Here is a 20228-nt window from a genome sequence, read left to right on the forward strand (position 1 = left end):
GGCACAAGGGGCTGGGACCCTGAAGCAACAGGGCACCCCTCAGCCCCAGGCCTGCCCACGGAATGGGTGATGTGGCCCTGCCTGCCCCTACCCTCCCCCGAAGGGTCATTGATGCTGGAGAGAGCACAGCCGATGGCAGGGGGTCCTGGGTCAGGAACAGGTGGGTGCAGGCTTAGGGACATCACATCTGATAGCATCACAGAGACGTCCCCTGCAGGAGATCCAGGCAAGTGCTGAGGGTCAGGCTGAGGGGCTAACCTACAGCCAAAGATGCGTTCATTCAGAAACCTACTGATAGCAATTAATGCTGCGGTACCTTTTGCCTGGCACAGGAGGACATTGCCAGGGTGCCGCCCTCCCTTGGGCAAGCAGGTTACCCAAAATCGCTCAAAGGGCTCCCTCGTTACTCACTCACTCCCAGTCAGGGGGAGCTCCTGGCCAGTCCCTGGGCCCAGGCCTTTCCCTGCCAACTGCTTCCCAGCATCAGTGCTGCCAGGGCTGCAGCTCAGACAGATCAGCCTCTAATCTGGGGAAGAGCCTCTGGTTAATTATTCTGTACCCTCTGGGCCACGGCCAGGGTGACTCAGCAAGAGGCAGCCCAAGGCAGCAAAGACCAGCCTCTGTCCCCAACAGGGACACCCCACAGGGTACCTCCAGCAGGGCCCAGCTTTGCTCCATCTCCACTCCAACTGCAAGACAAGGCAGGAGGGGGCTGAGAGAAAAATGTCCTCCCACATGGGAAAGTGTAGGGGGAATCTGGCACACATCTCCCATCTCCTACCCCGAGGAGACCACACAGGTTCTGCCACTTGTGCCTGTGGGAAAAGGGAGACTTCAGGACAATCAGGACTCTGCTCCACAGCCAAGCTGCTGGCAAGGCTGCCTGCTCCACCATGGGACACCCTGTGCCAGGCAGAGCCAGCGAGGAGAGTCCAGGGGGCCTGGCTGCAGGCATATCCAATCCCCTTGCCACCCTCCCAGGCCTGGAATGGGGGGTACCTACCATCTGCCCTGGGTGACAGGGGAGACTGGTCCCTGCCCATGCTTGAGGCTGGCACCCCACACCAGCCCAGGCACAAGCAACATGGGACGGGGTGGGGGGGTGGCAACAGCGGCACACGGGGCATTATTTAGCAATGTTATTTTATTTCCAGTTTTAAGGTGAAAAGATGCCTTTAAATCTTCAATTAAATACTCCATAAAGAAAAAAAAAAAGAAAGGCAAAAAAAAAATTATTTACAAATTCACGTGACCAGTAATTGAATCCTTGTTTTAATAATTACACATGCGGCTCATCACATCCGGCGCTCTATAAATACAGGGGACGCGGATGGGGGGGCCGCCCTGTCACTTGCCCAATTGTGGCCTTAAACGTTTGGGAGAAGGATGGGGGCTTTTGGGGTGTTGGAGGGACTCAGCCTGGCCCAGAGAGAAGGGGCCGCCCCCCCCCACCCCACCCAGTTCCCGACACCCTCCCCAGGTGTCAGAGCAGGAGCTGGGGGGGAATGATTTATATTTAAAATTTAAAAACCATAGAGGGGGAGGTCCAGGCAGTGATGGAGGAATAGAAAGAGGACAGGGGAGGGGGAGAAATCACGCTCCTGTCCCCAAACCAAATTTAATATGTTCATATATATATAATCTCTATATTTCAGCAAGAAGGGGGGAAGAGAAAGAGGAGGAGGGAGAGGAGGGGAGATCTATGTCCCCATCCTATCCCCCCTCTCCATGACATGAGTCCAGGGGTGCTCTGCCCCACTCCCAGAGACCCAGTGTGCCTGTGCTGGGAGGGGGGTAAGGAGGGTCCCCAAGGGGACCCATGGCAGCTACCGCCTCTGTCAGCATCCGTTTATTATCATCATGACAAACTAATACAGGCCTCACAAACAGAACCAGGACAGAGGAAGGAAGGAGAGAACTGAAAGAGAGAAGGGGGCTGCAGGGGGCACAGCAGGTCCCTCAGCCCTGGCATCAGCAAGTCCATGGGTGGGAGGGGATGGAGTCACTCCCCGGGGTGCCCCGCTCTCTCTCCCCGCTTTCTCCTCCTCCTCCTTACAGCTGCTCAGTTGTTGTCCGACTCATCCTCGGCTTCACGGAGCCAGGTGAAAAAGGCTGTCACCGATTTGAGAGCTACCCCTTTGCCCTGTTGCTCTGCTGGGTCCTTGCTGGACTCCCACTTGTAGAAAGCCTCCTCCTTGATGACGTCCTCATCGTAGAGGGCATCAAAGAACATCCGCAGCAGGTCTGGGGGAGACAAAGGGGGACCTCTGCCATTCTCCAGCCACCAGCCAGCCTGCTGGGGTGGGGACACACCTGCCACCCCCCTTCTCAGCCCACCCGCACCCCACACTCACTGGGAGGCTGGTCCAACTTCACCACCAAGGCTTGCAGGGCGTAGAGCGCCTGGAGCTCCTTCTGTTCATCCCGTAGGTACTTCTGCAGCAGCTTGGCTTGGTTGCGGATGACCATGGTGTCTACGCGGTATGGGTTCTCGACTGCAGGAGATGGGGCATGAGAGGGAGGCAGTGGGAACAGGGGAAGCCCCCCCCACTCCTGCCGCACCCTGGTACTCACAGACAATGGCCGAGTGGCACACAGACGTCATCAGGGCCCTGATAAACGTGTTGGATGAGACCTGCTGCTCGCTCAGGTTGGCCTGGAGGGGGGAGGGTAGAGGACCATGAGCTGGAGAGGGAGCCAGGAGGGAGCCCCCAAATACACAGCACTGCACCCACATCCGCACCTCAATCCAGTCGTGTATTCTTTGGTTGTTCGGGTTCTCCTTCAGCAGTTTGTCCATTTGCTTGCACAGCTCCTCTGAGGTCAGCTCCTTGCGGCTCGGCGTGTCCGAGCTGTCCCCCATCGTGTACTCCAATTTCTAGGGAAGCAGGCAGAGAGAGCTGTTAAAGGCAGCACAGGGGAGCACCACACTCCCAGAAGGGTCCTTCAGGGTCCCCTGACAGCCCACCTCCGTCCCTCACCACCACCAAGCTCCCACCTGCTCTGTGACAAATTTGTTGACATCCTGGTCCTCAGGCAGGAATTCCTTCCAGCTCAGGCCCCCATCCCGCCACAGCTTGCCTGCTGTCTTCTGGCTCTGTGGGACAGACAGTCAGCATCAGCACACCATGCCTTCCCATCTCCAGGAAGAAAGATACTGCAGCTTGGCCACACCACCCCCATGACCCAGACATTGCAAGGGATGCCACGCATCATCCCCTCTGGTGGCAGGGGGGCTCAATCCCTACATGGTCACCTGGCCCCCAGGTAGGCTGCCAGTCCTCAAGGCAGCAACCGGCAGTCATGTGAGCCCCGTGAACTTACCATGCCCTTGCACAACAAGCCCAGCACCTCAACAAGCAGCGTGGTGGCCTTCCCAATGGGCACCAGGGGCTTTGTGATTTCCCTGTGGGGCACAAGAAACCTGGCTGAGCTACCTGTCACGAGGAGCCCTGCCATGCCAGCCCTGCTAAGGAACACAGCACTCACCTGAACAGCTCCTCCATAGGGATGCCTTCCTCTTGCAGGATGGGGGTGATGAGCTCAGCCAGGTACAGCCAGATGTGCGGGATGTCAATCTCCATGTCCTCTGCAATCTCCAAGATCTCCCGCAGCCTGCAGAGCAGAGGGAGCTGTTAGGATCCAGCAGTCCCCCTGCCCTCGGCTAGGCGGGACCTCGGGAGTTCTCAGTGCTGAGCCCTGCTCAAGGCAGGGCCAATTTCAAAGCCAGGCAAATACTAGCCTAGGACCAGGCTGCCACGGCCCCTCACCCTTTGTAGTACTGCTCCTTGGAGAGCGTGCCTGCCTTCACCAGCTGGCACAGCAAGGCCCCCATGTGTTCACGGGAGATGGTGCTCCTCTCCAGTGTCGACTCAATACCATTCTGCACAAAGATGTAGAGCGAGGAGGGGCTGCCCAGCTCCTGCACACACTGCAGAGCCTCCTGCAGGGAAAAGGTGGGTCAGTACTGCCCCACAGCCAGCTCTGACTCCCTCTTCCACATCCAGCCACCACCAGCACCCTGCCCATGCCATGTATGGAAGCGTATTGCATGTTAGGGGGACCAGATGGTGTTGTGCTTGGCCACCCCATCCTCTCACCTTCATGTCATTAATGTGCAGGTATTCCTCTATGATCGCCTTGGATTTCTTCTCCAGCTCCTCTTCCGACAGTGCAGGCTTGGTGGATGTTGCAGGAGGTGCTGGCTCTTGTTTAACTGCAAGGAGAGATCAAGGATCAGGCACCTCCTGAGACAGGCAGAGCCACAGGCCACAGCCAGACCCCGGGATATTGCTGCTCCCCAGCTCACTGGTCTCTCGGCTTCGGTCCCGTTCCTCCGTCATGCTGGCAGCCTTGCGCACAGCCTCAGGGCCGCCCTGCTTCTCCCGTTCTCGGCTTCTGTCCTCCGTCTCTTTGCTGAAGCTCCTCTTGGTGATGGTAGACCTGTTCCTGTCTGCCCGCTCTCCCCGGTCGGGACGCTCCAGACGGTCGCTGCCCTTCTCCGAACGTGACTCCCGGTCCCCTCTCTCCCCAGCCTTCTCTGACCTGTCACGGCTGGAGCTGCTCCTGAGTGGGAGAAAGACGCACGCAGTATGAAGAGCCTGTCACCACCCTCCCTGACCCAATACTGCAGAGCTCTGCAAGTAAGGCTGTCCCACTCCAGTCCCCACCTCTTTTAGCACTTGATCATTTCTTGGGGGAAAATACTTTTCCCTTTCTCCCGTTCCAACTCACACCCTTTGCCTTTCACTCTGTCCACTGCCATGGCTGAGCACTGCCTGGCCTCGTCCTGCCCACACCTTCCTCCTGCTGCAAACTGCAGAGAAAACCCCATTTTCCTCTTCTTCTGAACAAACCCAAACTCCAGCTCTCCTTGGGGACCTCATACACCAGCCTCCACAGGATTCCCTCCAGTCCATCAATGTTCATCTGGTCTCAGGACTCCCAGGCAGACCCAGCACCCAGATGTGGTCTCCCAAGTGCCAAACCATAGGGAGGAAACCCAAAGTGGGGTCAACCTTCCTTGCCACAAGGACTCACCACTGACTTCGAGCCCCCTCAAGGTCCCATCTTGCCACAGGGGATTATTCCAGTCAAGACACCATAACTTGACTACATACTGACTGACAACAGCTCAATTTCAGGTTTCTTCCCCACATGCCCACCCACCAAGGCAGGGCTAGCCCCTCACCTCTGCACTACACGGCGGGACTCCGAGCTCTCGGCAGGTGTCGACTGCTGGAGCGCTGAGAAGCGGTTCAAGGTGCTCGTGGCTGGTCGCCCTGAATCAGATGCTGGGCGTGAAAAGAGGGAAGTCTCAGAGTTTAGCACCTCCCCGGTACAGGAACTGCTGGGGGAAGGATGCCCTCTCCCACCTCATCCCACAGCACCCAGCCAGTCCCACACTGTCTACCTGAATCTGCGGGCTTTGCGCCAGACCCTCCGCTGCTGCCTTTGCCCCAGCTCAGCCGCCCACCCGGTGCAAAGAGCTGGTTGTTGGAGTCAATGGATCCAGGCTGCAGGTGGAGAGAGAGAGTCAGCCCTGAACCCCACACCAAGGCAGCATCCAGGCCAGGCAGCTGCCTCGGCTGCCACACCACACCTCCCACCTCACCTTGGTGATCTTTGTTAGCCGGCTGGTGTCGATAGGTCGGTTGCCCTTGCTGATGGGCACCGTGTTCCAGCCATCATCTGCGACCAAGCTACTGCGCCCTGGGCACAAGAGAACAGTTGTAAGGTGCAGCCCTGTATCCAGCAGTGCCCAGTGAATGAAACTCACCCCCGGTAGCCTCAGGTGCCCCTGAGCCCAGGCACTCACCACCAGAGGACGGCCCAGGGGGTCCTCTCCTCTTGTCCTTCGACATGAGCTGCTGCACTTTGATGTGTTCCCGATGCTCCTCCATCTCTGCTTCTTTGTGGATCTGATCGATGGTTTTGGGGCCCTGGTCTCCTCGTCGAGGCACCCAGCTATTCTGCAGATGGCAGGGAAGAAGGGAAGAGGGCACTGAGGTGGCTGGGGAAGGGAGGTAGTGACATCCCCCCTTCCCACCCTCAGTCTCAGGCTGGTTCCTGCCTCAGCCATCACCATTATCCATGTGCTGTGGCAGCTTTTGGCACAAAAGGGCTCAGTTTCTGGAGCCCCCCTGCATTAAACAGCCGCTGATTACTGTGTGCCCACTACCACTACCATGATAACCAAGGGCTGGGGCTAGCATGGTGTCTCTGGGGCTGGCCACAACTTACATACCCACCTCTCCCCTCCCAGGGATGCACGGATTGCTGGCACCCAGAGGACACAGACCAGCAGCTCCATGGGATCAAGCAGGGGACAGAGGACAGTCCCCAGGCAACAGCATTCCATGCACCTTACCCGTCTGAGGTCAATGACATCCTGCAGCATGAAACGGATTCGGGATGATGTCTTTTTCTCTTTGATGATCTTCTCCATCTGATTGAAGTACTGGTCCATCCTGGGCTATAGAGGGACAGAGCCAGGGTCACATTCTTCCCAAAGGCAAGGGCAGGGCAAGGTAAGGCAGGGTAGGGTAGGGCAGGGACTACCTTGGCTTTTTCAAAGTCCAAGTCCTTGCCAATGGTCGTAAGCAGGCGGCAAAGGCACTCTAGAGACTCCTCATCATGGTTTTTGAGCAGCTTCACTACGCAGTCATGCATGATGGCCTCCGTCAACATCTTCAGTTTAAAGAGCTCTCCAATGAACTTGATGTTGCCCAGGGATCGTCGTCGGGCCTTGTCCCGCGCCTCCTCCAGCTCATCCTTCATGCGGGCCTTCTCCTCGGGCTGCAGGAAAAGCACAGCAGGACAGTTCAGTGCCCAGAGCCACCCCAAGGACACCCACATCAGCCCTCAGTTGCAGCCTCCCACCCCAACTCACAGCACTGGCATCGTCCATCTCTTTCTGCCGCTTCTCAAAGATCTCATCGTCGTCCTTGTCCTTCTCAAACTCCTTCTGGCAGCGGTTGAGCAGCAGTTTGCGGAAGTTCACAGTCACTGTGGGCTTGTCTGTTGTGGGCACTTTAAGCTGCAGGGAGAAGTACGACCCAGACAAGGAGCATGAGTTCTGTCTCCCCCAAAAGTTGACTAGCTAAGTTGGTACTGCTCAAACAAGGGAAAAGCCACCCTACAACTTTGTGATACTCTGCTAAGACTCTGAACTTGGTCCTCTGTCCACACATCCATTTCCCCATCCCACACAGAAGGACCTGTAAACTGCTGAGCTCAGCTGAGGCTTAGAAACCTGAACAAACTTCTGCCTGTTCAGCAGGAGACCCCCCAGCTTCTGCTCACCCCCATAAGGCAACGGCACATATTAGCATAGGCAACAGAGAAGTTTGGCTCCGAGATGGCCTTCTCGAAGACGAGGTCGATGACACCCTTGAGCCGCTCCTCCGTGTCGATGGACAACTCCATCACCTGCTTCATCAGCTGCTGGAACATCTGGGGTGTCAGCTTGTTGAGGATGCTGCGGACACGACGGAGCAGTTCCTGCAAGGACAACAGGATCAGCAAGAGCCAAGCGCGTTCCTTCCCTGCTCTCTCACTCCCCACCCGCCCCAGCTCCCACCTGCGTCTTGATGTTCTCAGGATCCTCCTCCTCGGAAGCACGTTTGCTGCTGGGTTTCCAGGCCTTTTCAGCCTTGTTCAGCTTGACATCCTCATTGAGAGACACAGTAGCAATGATTTTGCGGGGTTCTTTCCTCTGGCTCTGCTGGGAGCGGCGAGGACCCAACCCTGAGGGCTGACACAGGGAGAAGAAACTCAGCTCTTTGCTCTGGGACCAGCTGGGCTGGCTCCTAGTGAGTCCCCAATCCACCCACTCAGATCCTCAGCTCCATCACGGACATCAGTGGCCCAGACACAGCGGCTCGAAAGCTTGATCATCACAGAGAGGTGGAGCAGGACAGCATAAGTGAAGTGATGAGATACTCACCAGGCCCCGGTTGCCCATGACAGGTCGGCCAAGGTTGGCGAAGGAGGGGGTGAAGTCAGGGCTGCAGTTCATCCCACTGAGGCGGATGGGGTCGAGTGCCCGTAGTGGGGTCTTGTTGGCCTGCGAAGGTACACACGGCTGAGGATGCCCGGGGGCAGAGGAGCGGGACGGATCCATCCCCCAGCCTCAGAGCCGGGACAAGGAACTGGAAAGAAGGCCCCAGAGGTGCCTCCACCCACAGAACCCAGGCCCAAAGGTGATTGCATGTGCTGCAACAAGACCCTGAGCACAGCAGGTAAGTCCCTGCTCTGCCTTGACAAGGCTCAAAGAGGAGCGAGATCCCCACCTCTCCACCACCCATGCTTCCCCAATTTCCAGGGCCGCACCGACCTTGTCCAGCACCACATCTGTGATCTGGGGCAGCCCCTCAGGTTTCTGCATGCTGGCAAAGATGAACTGGAAGCCCAGCAGGAACTCTCGGTCATATCGCTTCTTCTCCTCAGGGTTCAGTGGCTTCCATTGCTCTGCAGTGGGGGAACAAGAGGGAGACCCTGATGTGGTCTGTCCCATATCCTCCTCCACCCTGAGCTGTGGCAAGTCCAGGCCCACACAGGGACCGGCGAGGTGGGATGTAGACAACCACAGAGCTGCTCCAGCCTGGTACACTATGAAAATGACGCTGTTCGCTTAGAAAGCCTGATGCTACCAGCTCCCTGCCTCCTGCCAGGACCCTCATGCTGGGGCCTCTGTCCCCCACCCCATGCCAAGTTTGAGGACAAGACGGGAGGAAAATGGCAGGTTTAGGACATGCCACCCCCACCCTCCCCACCACTGGGTCCAGAGGTGGTGGTTGCCAGTAGAGGACTGTGCCAAGGCACAACTCACCTTCCTTGTAGCCGTACTTCTGGCCAGCAGCCTTGCCCTTCTCTGGGGCCAGCTTGTCTTCCTTCTCCTCCCACGTCTCCTCTGACTCTTCCTGTGGACGGGCAGGAGCCACGTCCTCTGCTTCACTGGCAGGGGTGGACGTGGGAGGCTTGTTCTCCGCCTCCGAGGCACTGTCACCAGTCTGAGACTGCATTGGGAGGGAGAGGGACAGGGACAGCAGTCACCTCAAGAGTCTGGTCCTGCCCTCTCCACCCCACTCTTTGGTGTCGGCCCCGCCTCAGATCCTCATTACCATCACAGAGCATCAGTGGCCCAGACACGATGGCACAAAGTAGAGTTCATCACAGGAGGAGATGGGACATAGGGTGATCCCTGGACACCCCTGGGATACTCACCTCTTTAAAGGCATCCAGCAGATCACCTACTGCCTCCTTCTTGTTCAGCTCCTTCATCCTTCGCTTCTTCTTTGGCACCGACATGGCGACTGGGAGGAGAGATGGGGAAGTGAAAGACAGGAACCCTCCCAGTCCCCCAGGTACCCAGACACCAGTTACTGGGTCACCAGCAAAGCCCCAGTAACACCAAGTGAGCTTCATGATGGGGCCACAGGCATGTGGTCCTGCCACCCCAGTACAGCCTCCATCCCCAAACACAGTGCACCCACCTCGGTATCTGCAGCCTTGCAAATTCTACATACATTCCACCAAGGAAGCCCACTCCCTAATCAGGCATCCCAGAATATACCTATACAGACACATCTCACACCTCTCCCCATCCAGATGCTGCATCCCAATTCACCCTGTCCTTCTTCAAAGCCTCCCATCCACACCACTTCTCTAGTGCAGTGCTCTCCGTCCTCCTCAGGGATCCCTATAGACACCCACACCCCACCACAGAGCAGCTCTTATGTGGACACTACCATACACACCACGTCTGCCCCCACATAAACTCCTCTCCCTGGCACCTCAGTACACTAGCCCATATAGATGTGTTCCCCAGAAGCACACCTGCTCTCAGGTTGCCCTCTTATAGCCCCGGCTGTATCCCTGCATAGGGCACTCCATATAAACACATCCTATGCACCCATCTTTCCCATCACCCCGCTGAAACCCCAACATTCCTGTGCAGGGTGTTTAAAAAAAAAAAAAGAAAGAGAGAAATATCTTCACCCCAGCACACCTCCAGAGCACCCCACTTTCCCCAGGCACTCCTGTGTACTTACATAACCCTACACAGGGTGCCCCACATCTTCCCTGCCAATCCTCCACCTCCCTGTGTCCTCAAATGGCTGGGGATAGTCCTCAGATACAACCCTGATACACCCACCCTACACCTCTGCATAAGTCATCCCATAAAACACACTTCCATTCCCCATGGCACCCCACACACCCTCTATACCCACTCCACGTGGATGTACTCCCCATGTCACCATCCACAGGCACTCTGTCCCCATCAGCATCCCATACCTGCATGTCTTGTGTCCCCAACTCCATCCTGTTCTCCCACACTCTCCAGATACCCCATGCCTAGCACCACACCCACGTGATGGCCCCCATCACCCAACACCTCACTGGGGCACCCCACAGCCCCGCACACCCCAGCCCAGCATTGCCAACCTCGAGCAGTCGCCTCCGAGGTCTGCAAAGGGGCAGGAGCCGGACTCGAGCTTCGCTCCTGGGCCTCACCAGGGCCTTCACTCTCTTCCTCCTCCTCCTCTGCCTGGGGGGAGGCAGGGGTGCTGGGCTGGGTTGGCTCCTCAGGTTCTGAGATGGGGCTGACATCCGACTCAGGTTGCTCCTCACTCGGCTCCACTTTGCCAGTGCCCTCCACCCCATTGGGCAGGGGTAGCTCTTCGGGCTGGGCGATGGGGGAGTCCAGGGTGGGCGTGGGCACCGGTTCAGGGACTGGCACCGGCTGGCACACAGGTGCCTCAGGGACCGGCTCAGGCACCTCCTCCAAGACCCCGTTGGCCTCAGCAGTGGGCTCAGGGCAGGGCTCTTCCCGGGGTGGTGGGGGGCTGGGGGACGCGGGTTTGGCGGGTGCTTCGGGAGCCTGTGGTACAATGGGCGGCGGCGACGGCGCAGTCGGCACCATGGGCACGGCTGGCATGGGGGGAACAACGGGCACCGGCGTCACCTCGGGGGGCACAGGCTCCTGCGGGGTGGGTTCTGGGAGGGGAATAACAACCTCCTCTTCCTCCTCCTCCTCCTGCTCCACATCCACTGTGTCCATGTTGGGCGCGGGCACAAGGGGCAGCTCCGCAGGCCCTGGCACTGTAGTGATGGCGCTAAACGTCTTTTGCGGGTCAGGTGGCGCCTCGCCCTGCTCCGCTTTTGTGTCCGTGTCCACGGGAGGCTCCATTGGCACCAGCGTCACAGCCGAGAGCACCACGGGCTCCACCTCGGGGATGAGGGGAGGGGGAGGCGACGGGGAGGCCGACTTGCTGGGCTCCAGGGAGACAGGTTTGCTCACCACCAGCGCAGGCTTCGGGCGGTCATCTGCAAGGTGGGTGGCATTAATGGGGGGCTCTGATCCTCTGCTCACCCTGCACTCCTCCCCAGATCCCTCTGTCTACAGGAGTAGGGACAGATGTGCCAAGCCATATCACAAATGGGTGATGGGAACAACAGGTGTCCTCCAGTGCCCAGGGGGCTGCTGAGACGAGCACACATCCCCCATAAACTCTTGGACCCAACATGGGGACAGAGGTCTCAGGTATGTAGGGAAAGCATTTGACCCCACAAGCCCCAGAAGAACCAAGGAACAGCAGGGCTGGCACGTCACACCCCACAGTGCCAACTCTAGGTAGCCTGGCAGCAGCCATGCCAGCTGGCACACCCAGCCCTGGCACAGGCACTTACCGGGCCGGACAATAACTGCTACATGGGGGGTCTCTCCGTTGGCCTGGGGCTCTAAACCGCTTCCAGCCTGGTGGGGGGCAAAGAGGGAGTTGAATAGGCTGCATGCACTTCCTGCTGCCCCAGTTAGGGAGTTGGAGGGTACCCTTACCTGTGGAGGGGTGGGGGTGGATGAGGTCCTTGCTCCAGACATAATTTCTTCAGTAATGTCTTTGCCACCTTGGTTGGGGTCTCGTATCCGGATCTGTCCAAGGGTCAGGGTAGAGAGGGGAAGCTGTTGGCAGGGTGGGGACACAGCACTCAAGCCACCCCCTTTCCCTAAGCCCAACACTCCTTTATCCAAAGGGAGAGGAGAGGTTCATTCAGTGCAGTGCCTGCCCCAGCCACGCACAGCTTGGGGACCAGTGGGTGCCACATCCCCTCACCACAGGGCACAGTGTCCCACAGACACTGGCCTGTCCCAGTGCCTTGCAAGCCATCACGCCAGGCAGTTGGAGCCAGCACCACATCCCCAGGCCAGTGTCCATCTCCAGATCTCAGGGGATCCCAAGGCATCACTGTGCTGGCACAGGGACTGCAGGGACCTCCTTCCACTTCAGGGACAACACAGGAGACCAGCCTCAGCACACAGAAATCACAGCAAGTTCCATGTTACCCCAGGCACAGACCATAAGCACTCAGTCTCACTGGCCCCATGTCTGCCATGGGTGCAGCCCGAGCTACAGGGCACCCTGTTGCAGTGTGAGTGGGGGTGACACATGAGTCTGGCTAGGACTATGGTGGGTGGCACAAAGCAGGCAGGCACCCTGTTCTCTCCACCTTGTAAACACGACCTGCTCCCAGTACACCAAATACAGATCTCAACCCCTTTCTGATGAGGAAATGCCAGCACTCCCCTTCCCAGCAGCACCCCCCACCCCCTGGCGTGGGGCCACCTGGCTCCCCGCTATAAATAGGCCCCGTGCAAGGCCTCCAAGCGCCGGCATCTCCGGGAGCAGACAGCAGTTGGCAGCCGCGGCACCCCCGCCCTCCCGGGAGCCATGACTCAGCACAACGCTGCCCGCTGGGACGGCCAAGGTCGCCGGCACCCACTGTGCACCCCAGTTCCCTCACTAAGCCCCCCAGCCTTTGCGGGCACAGCCCTGTGCTGCCCCCCTTCCCTGGCGTGCTGCACTGCATCCCATACTACACACTGCCAGCACCTGGGGCTGGCACAATACCCCCTCCTGCACACAAGCCCCCCCCTGCCTAGAGGCAGATGGCTCCTTACCGTCTTGCGCTCTCGTTTTGGGGGGATCGGTGGCTGCTGGCTCACAATGACCTGGGCAGTGGGGACCCCCGGCGAGAACTGCTGCACCCCCTGTGCCGGGTAATACGCACCCGCTGGAGGAAAGGAGAGAGTGTCAGACCAGCCAACCCAGATCCTCCAAGCCCGTCCTGGGGCCTCTCTGATCTCCCAAACACAGGGGTCTGTCAGGAGTCTGGGGAGCTCTTGCCGCTCTGCAGCAAACCCCCATCACATCCGGCCTGGATCATCCCAACCCGCCTGACAGGCCTGACCAAATTCCTTCCCTGTGAAGCAGAGAGCGTCCCTGCGCCGCCCCCACGCCCAGCCAGGCCCCGCGGGCGCCCGTCGTGCCCACCGGCTCCTCGCCACCAAGAGCCCTGCCTGGACACTCGGCCATGACAGGTACAGGCGTCCTGGCTCCACGGGCGGCCTCCTTGCTGCCAGCACCCTTATCTCCCCAGGGCCAGCACCAGCCCGAGGGCGGCACCAGACAGCCCCATCCACACCCTCCATTCACACCCAGGCAGAGGGGCTCGGGTTCCCCGTGCAGCTGGAGCCTCTGGCGAGCCCAGCCCAGACAAGGGAGCCGTGCTGGGGACCAGAGGCAGAGCTGGACCCCATCCAGGGCTGGCACAGCCCTGGAGAAGCACTCCGCTCCTGCCAGGGCATCCATGAGCATCACTCCAGAGCAGTGCCACAAGGATACAGGTGTGGTGGGATAGGCACAGCTGGGTCGTGGTTCCCTTCAGCTAAGGTGCCTTCCCCACTGCACTAACCTTGAAAGTCACTCATGGTGCCCTGGTGACTGCCTTATCCCTGACACAGGGACCCTCCCTCTGCTCAGAAAGGACACAGGGGCATTGGATGGGCCTCACACGCTGGGATGGGCCAGGCACAGGGAGAAGAAGGGAGACCCTGAGCTGCCCAGCCCTGGGGACCAGACAAGAGAAAGGAGGGACAACCTGACTCATCTATCAAGGGGTAAACCATGCCAAGTCACCCACCCAGTCCTGTAGGCAAGGGGCAAGCTGCTGCCAGCTCCCCTGGGAAGAGGCACAGCAGCCCCAAAGCAGAGACGGGGAGGTAAATCCATCCTGAAACCTCATACAGACACCCAGGGTTGTGCACAAAGGTGCAGCTGTGCCCTGGCCCAAGCATGGGAGCCAAGCACTGCCAGGGGCCACCTCCCTCCTCAGAGGTGCTGGCTGAGCCCCAGGGCAAGAGGGAGGGAGGCTGGGCACGTACCTGGCTCAGGAGAAGCCCATCTCTGCCCCGATTATGCTTTCCTGCTGTGCCGGGGCCAGGCCGGAGGCCTCAGCTCACATTTCTGTGTCTGCCAGGCCTCCCAGGACCGACCAAGCCTAAATATAGTCACGGCCCGGGTGGCCACATGCGAGCGGGGGGAAGAAGGAGGGGCTGCTCACACTGCACTCCCCAGCACCAGGAGAGGGCAGGCATGGAGCACCCCAGCTCAGATCCTGGGGAGTGGGAGCTGAGGGTGGTCAGCAAGCACTGAACTGCTCACCACCTTGATAGCAAGCAAGGGGGAGCAGGGGATAAAGTCTGCCCCAGCCCTCCACCAGGAGAGTTAAACATTAATCAGCCCAGATTTGGAAAAGGGCGGGGGTGAATGGACCGGTGGGACACGATGTGCTGTTGGGAGATGAGCAATACTCCCTACCCCCCAAAACAGCCAGCAATGGAGTCACAAAGTTGGCCACAGTGAGCTGGCAAAAGTACAGGGGTCTGTGTTCACCTCCCAAGCTCAGGTGGATGAAAAGAGACCAGAGGCAGGGGAGTAAAAAAAGGGGAAAGTGCTGGGACTGGAAGAGCACCAGGGAGCGGAGCAACCCCTCTGTCTGTACCGTAAGTCCCGAACTCTGTGGGGCTGGCTCCAGGGTAAAAACTAGGGGCGCCAGGTTGGACCGGGTACTGTTGGGTCGGGACAACGTATGTGGAGCGACCCTGCAATGGGGAAGAAAAAGAAAGATCAGTTACGTCCCCTGCAGGGCACAGACATACCCTCAAACCAATGATGTAACCCCACACCTGCCTGTGAACTAAATGGGCACCAGGGCAGGGAGCAGGACACAAGCAAAGTGCACACCAAGTGTCTCAGGGGAGCTGCTGGGGAGGGGACCAGTGCTGCCTGCGGCCTCTCTACAGAGCCAGCATCACCCTTCTCAAATTCATGGGTGCTCAGAGAGCCTGGGGGACCACTTGCACCCTCCCAAAACAGACCTGGGCTCCAACCCCAGGCAACACTTCCCACTGGTGCCCATCCCAGCCCCCTCCCACAGAGCCCAGAACACGGCCCTCACCTGTCCGGGAATGTAATAGGCTCCTTGGGAAGGTGTGTAGGATATCTGGGAGGGTATCATCATCACCTGGGAAGCAGCTGGATACACATGGGCAGGAGGGCCGGGCCGAGCCGTTGTGTTACTCTGCACGCGGGACGCACTGGTGGGAGGCTGCGCCCTGTTCTGGTAGAAATGCTTGGGGAGAGATGGGGTGCAGTGTCAGCGGGAGCACCGGTACCTCCATCTGGCACCGCCACACACGGAGGGGAGACACCACCCCCCCACCCCGCCGGGATGCAGCCCCCCCTCTGCATGCCCCAAAGTCGCCCCCCCACCCCGGCACCATCCTGCCCCCACGCACCTGCGGGGCTGCCTGGGCCCACCCGACCCAGCTCATGCCCGGTGCAGCCCCGGCCCGGCCCGCCGGGGGCCGGCAGCTCCAGCGCCCGGGGCCGGCCACGGCCGCACGCAGCTCGGCGGCGGCGGGTCCCGGCGTGCTCCGCACCGGTTCCTGGCGCTCGCGGAGGATGCTGGGACCTGTAGTCCCGCCGTGCCGGAGCCAGACAGCATGTGGAGCTGGCTATTCCCACCCCGGTCAATGCCGTTCATCCCGACCCGGCCTGTTTGCCAGGCAGGAGCATCCCCGGGAGCAGCAGCTCCAGCCCAGCGACGAATGGGTAAGCAAAGGTCCGCGCACGCACCCCCCGGGGCAAGGAGAAAGCATTACCTGAAGAGACCTGAATCCTCCCTGTTAGCAAGCGCACGCATACAGTGAGAAAAGGGGAAAGAGAGAGACAGGAGTTACCGGCACTGGGACTAGGCTAGCAAAGGAGAGGACAGGCAGCCAAGGAGCCCTTTGCCCACATCCCAAATTCACTGAGGTCCCCTGTAGGGACCTCCCAAGGGGCAGGGAAGGGTCTGAGGGTCTCCCAGACAGCATAGCCAAGGATGTCACCAGATCTGTCCCCAGCAGCTCCTCCACACAAGAGGGCTGATGGAGGTCCAGAGCCTTGCACAGCACTGCAGGGCTCTGGGAGACCAAGCAAAGCGGGGAGGAAGAGGAGGATGAAGGGCACAGACAGAAGCAACAGCCTGGGCTGGAGTTAGCACAGGCACAGCCACATGCTGCAGGCTTCATGCAAGGAAGGAACTGGAGAGACACTGCAGAAAAACCAACCCAAAATTAAAGAGGTGTCCCCCACTTTCCCCAGACAAGCCTGTTCCCCAGCTCTGGGGTCCTCACATGCTCCCCAGTCCCTTCAGGCCCACGTTGGGTGTTTCTGTGCAGTGTCAGGGCGGGTGTTCAGCATGCAGGGCAAGGGAAGCGGGTTAGTACCTGCTGGTGAATAGCCCGAGGCCCTGCTGGAAACTGAGAGAGGAGGAGAGGGAGGTTTGGGGCAGGGGAGGAAGGAGAGAAGAGCAGTCACTCAGTGGGCACCCCCATTGGAGGCGACTGCCCACCCACCCCAGGGCCAGGAAGTCCTCAGGTAGCGGTTGTGATCCGGATCGCGGGTGCACTCTCCCTTTGCAGGTGCACGCCAGCCCCAAGGGGCACCACAGAGCTCCTGGGCTCTGTAGTAGTGAGCGCTACTCGGCCAGGAGGCAGAAAGCTGCTGGATACTCCTTATCACCCCCTCCGATGGGGCGCAAAACCCTTACCTGGCGCGGCTGAGAAGGCGTATTCATTTGTGAGGTCGGTGCCGGGTTAAAAACCACAGGTGCCGTCTGACTAGGTGGGAACGTCGGCTGGAAGGAGGAAGGGAGGAAAGGAGATGGCACCATTGCCCCTGGTACCAACTAGTGAGGCAAAGCTGGGTCCCTCATCCCCAAAAGGGACAGTTACCTGCGGCAGTCCAGGAGAAGGGGCAGGGTGTGGGGCTGTTGGGGCTCCTCCTGTGGGCTGTGGAGCTTTGTTCATTTCATGGGTTTGTGCATAAGGATCCCCTCGCTATCTGCAGGGACAGGGACAGTGGGCATAAGCTGGAGGTGGCAGCACCCCAGTATCTGTCCCCTGTCCAGGTAAGCCCTGAGAACTGCACATCTCCAGCCCTACCAGCATAAAGCCAGGCACCAGCCATGCCCCAGAGATAGCATCCCACCAAGGCACAGACCCCCAGCCATCCCTTCCTGCCCCACTGGGCCACAGGGAGGAAGGGGGTGGCACTGCCAGGTCCCTGAGCCCAGGCAGGTCCTCACAGTCTGCAGAGCAGAGCTCACCATCACGTCCCAAACCCAGCCATGCCCACCAGCAGGACTGACCCACCCAAGGTGACACCACAAAGCCCGGCTGGGCCCCCCACACAAGTGGGCACCAGTGCCCAGGCAGATCTGGCACCAGCACCCAGGCCACCACCAACTCCAGGGGGCTGGGTGGGCCGGCGGCACCCCGGCGTCAGCCGTGCCCAGCTCCACCCCGGCTGACCTACTAAATGCTTCCCCTGGCCGGCCAAACCTGTTCCTGCTGGTGGCGCCGGGTCCCCAGCACACACCACAAACGCCTACCAGGGAGGGCAGGGAGCAGCTCCCTCATCCCCTCCCCACCCCTGACACTCCAGGCCACTGTTTTGCCCAGGGGAGCCTGCAGCCCCCCGCCACTGCCGGCACACAGGTAGCCCGGACACCCTCCTGACTGTCCCAGGAAGGACTTGGCAGCCAGCGCTGCTCTCCCCGCCCCAGTGCAAAGGCCGCCAGGGCAGGAAAGAGAGGCAGTACCCTCCATCCTGCCCCCTGCCAGGGGTCTCGTGCACCCCATGGCACTCGACAAGCCTGCTGCCGGCCGGGCACCCGAGGGAAAAGCCATGGTGCCTCCTGTAACCTGACGCCTGGACGCGTCAGCACTGCCGGCCCCCAGCCCCGCTGCAGGCACTGCCAGGCACGTCCCACCGACACCGGGACACTGGGCACCCTGATCCCCCCCGGGCTGTTCTTATGGGGGTGCCACCCCACCACAGGGGTTCCGCAAGCAGAACCCGCAGTGGAGATGGGCCCTGCCAGGGTTTCAGGAGGTGGCAGAGGCTGCGTTTCACCTCCTGGTGTTCCCCCCAGGCCCTTTCTCACGGAGAACCCGAAGGGGCCTGGTACAGGCAGCCCATCCCTGAGACAGCTTAGCTTGGCCTTGAGACCACTCATTCCAAAAGAGAGGGGGTGGAATGTCCCACAGCAGACAAGGACACCCAGGGACAGCCAGACCTGGTCTCCCCAGCCCCTGACAACTCGGGAGCGAGCAGGATACTCACCCCCCCGCGGGAAAAACCTGGGCCGGCTGAGCGGGCCTGCAGAGACCGTTCATCCGACTGACTGGGAGAGAGGAGAGAGGGGAGAGAGAGAGAGAGAGAGAGAGAGATATCAGCCCGGGCCCCGTGGGGGGAGCCCAGCCCCGGCCCCACACTGCCCTGGCCCCAACCAGCCCGGCGGTGCCGGGGGAGAAGAATCAGTCCCGGGGCTGCAACAGGGAACCGCCGCGGGGTTTGTAACAGGAGGAGCCGCCGCCGCCTCCTCCGTGCCGGGAGCGGCCGGGCCGCGGCCTGCGCTGGGCCTGCCAGCGGGGCGGGGGGTCCCTGCCCGGGGGGGCCCGGGGCGGCACGGCCCGGCTCGAGCTGGGGGCCAAGAGCGGCGCTGCGGGGCGGCGGGTGCGCACGGGGGGACACAAGGCGGGGATCGTCGGCGGCGAGGCCGGGACAGGCCGCGGTGGCGGCCCGGGAGCGGCCAGCCCCGCCAGGCCCGAGCACGGCCTCGCCCCCAGGCCGAGGCGGCGGCCGAACCGCCGGCTCCGTCCCGGGGCGGCGGCACCACCGTCGCGGCGGCGGGAGGGCGCGGCGCGGGGCCCGGTGCGGCATCTGGCGGTCCCGCTCCCCCCCGCGGCGGCGGCGGCCTCTGCCAAGGACACGTGTCACTGCCGGCCGCAGCCGCGGCCCCGCGGGCACCGGTGGCGACACGGGCGGGCGCGGCGGGGGCGGCGGGGCTCGCACCACATGCGGCGGCGGCAGCAGCGCCGGGCCTAGGCGGGCGCGGCGCCGGGAGCACGTGTGTGGCGGCGGCGGCGGGGCGCACCGGCCGGCACGTGGGCGCGGAGAGGCGCCGCCGCCGCCGGATGACCGGCACGGCGGGACCACCGGGACGAGTGGCGCCGGGTGGAACAACGGAGCGAAGCACGGGGCAGGGAGTGGGAGAGGAGGGGGGTGGCGGCGGGGCGGCACCCACGTGGTGGCGGCGGCGCGGCGGGGCCCGGCGGCGCGAGGCCCGGGAAGGGAGGAAGGGGGGGGCGGCGCGTGCGGCCCCGGTACCGGCGCCCCCCCCTCGCGCGCGCCCCCCCCCCGCGGGGCGCGCGCCCGCCCCGCCCCCGCCCGTTACCTTCAGTCTCCTTCAGCGCGCGCGGCCCGACGCAGCCGCAGCGCAGCGCAGCACGACCATTTCCGGAACCGCGCCGCGCGCAGGGGGCGGGGCCGGGGGGCCGCGCGCCCGCCGCCGCCGCGGGGGAGGGGCGCGCGGGGGCGGGGCCACCACGCCCGGAGGCGCGCCCGGCACCGCCCCCGTCCCGCGCGCCGCCGGGTCACGTGGAGGGGCGGGGCCAGTCCCGCGCGCCCCACAGGAGGGAAGGGTCCGGTAAGGCCGCGCCCCTTCCTTCCAGGCCACGCCCACCACCCCGGCCCTACCCCGCTCGCCCCGTCCGGGGTCACATGGGGACCGGGTGATACCGGCATCGCCGGGACTCCGCACCCACCCGGGACCTACAGCCACCCAGGATACCGGCATCGCCGGGACCCACACCCACCCAGAAACTCGCACCACCGGGACCCGCACCCACCCGGGAACCGACAGCATCGGGATCTGGCCTCACCCCAGACCTCCCCCCAGCCAGAATTTACCATTGCCCCGGCCTGCACTCACCTGCGCTCCATAACCCTAACCTGAACCCTGCCCTGACCACATCCGTGGCCTTCATTGGTACC

At 61.4% G+C, this 20228-nt stretch overlaps 1 protein-coding gene and 2 non-coding genes across 14 annotated transcripts; all 3 read right to left on the minus strand.

Moving 5' to 3' along the window:
• Positions 1–1126: 1126 nt before the first annotated feature.
• EIF4G1 (eukaryotic translation initiation factor 4 gamma 1) lies at positions 1127–19712 on the minus strand. Of its 12 annotated transcripts, none has more exons than XM_032697442.1 (35): positions 19630–19712; positions 18516–18576; positions 17123–17231; positions 16939–17025; positions 16616–16648; positions 16007–16027; positions 15301–15474; positions 14845–14944; positions 12962–13074; positions 11843–11935; positions 11695–11761; positions 10450–11331; positions 9229–9317; positions 8834–9020; positions 8339–8472; positions 7949–8086; positions 7583–7756; positions 7306–7503; positions 6893–7039; positions 6562–6798; positions 6371–6475; positions 5819–5972; positions 5615–5712; positions 5414–5516; positions 5192–5294; positions 4310–4566; positions 4101–4216; positions 3771–3943; positions 3490–3615; positions 3325–3406; positions 2999–3097; positions 2744–2878; positions 2575–2656; positions 2355–2495; positions 1127–2244 (listed from the first exon to the last, which is right to left on the minus strand). In XM_032697442.1, the coding sequence occupies exons 3-35, from the start codon at positions 17195–17197 to the stop codon at positions 2063–2065; spliced, it is 4905 nt and encodes a 1634-aa protein (XP_032553333.1). In that variant the 5' UTR covers positions 17198–17231; positions 18516–18576; positions 19630–19712; the 3' UTR covers positions 1127–2062. The 12 variants fall into 12 exon arrangements, with proteins under 12 accessions (XP_032553333.1, XP_032553335.1, XP_032553334.1 ...); XM_032697444.1 differs by having other exon boundaries at positions 7949–8068; positions 19630–19708; XM_032697443.1 differs by having other exon boundaries at positions 5192–5282; positions 19630–19708.
• LOC116792040 lies at positions 7832–7907 on the minus strand. Its single transcript, XR_004358984.1, has one exon. It is a non-coding gene; the product is annotated as a small nucleolar RNA SNORD66 (small nucleolar RNA).
• On the minus strand, positions 9107–9183 carry LOC116792039. The gene has a single exon (XR_004358983.1). It is a non-coding gene; the product is annotated as a small nucleolar RNA SNORD66 (small nucleolar RNA).
• Positions 19713–20228: the final 516 nt, after the last annotated feature.

Source organism: Chiroxiphia lanceolata, chromosome 10 (assembly GCF_009829145.1).
Source record: "Chiroxiphia lanceolata isolate bChiLan1 chromosome 10, bChiLan1.pri, whole genome shotgun sequence".
Classification (NCBI taxonomy): Eukaryota; Metazoa; Chordata; class Aves; order Passeriformes; family Pipridae; genus Chiroxiphia; species Chiroxiphia lanceolata.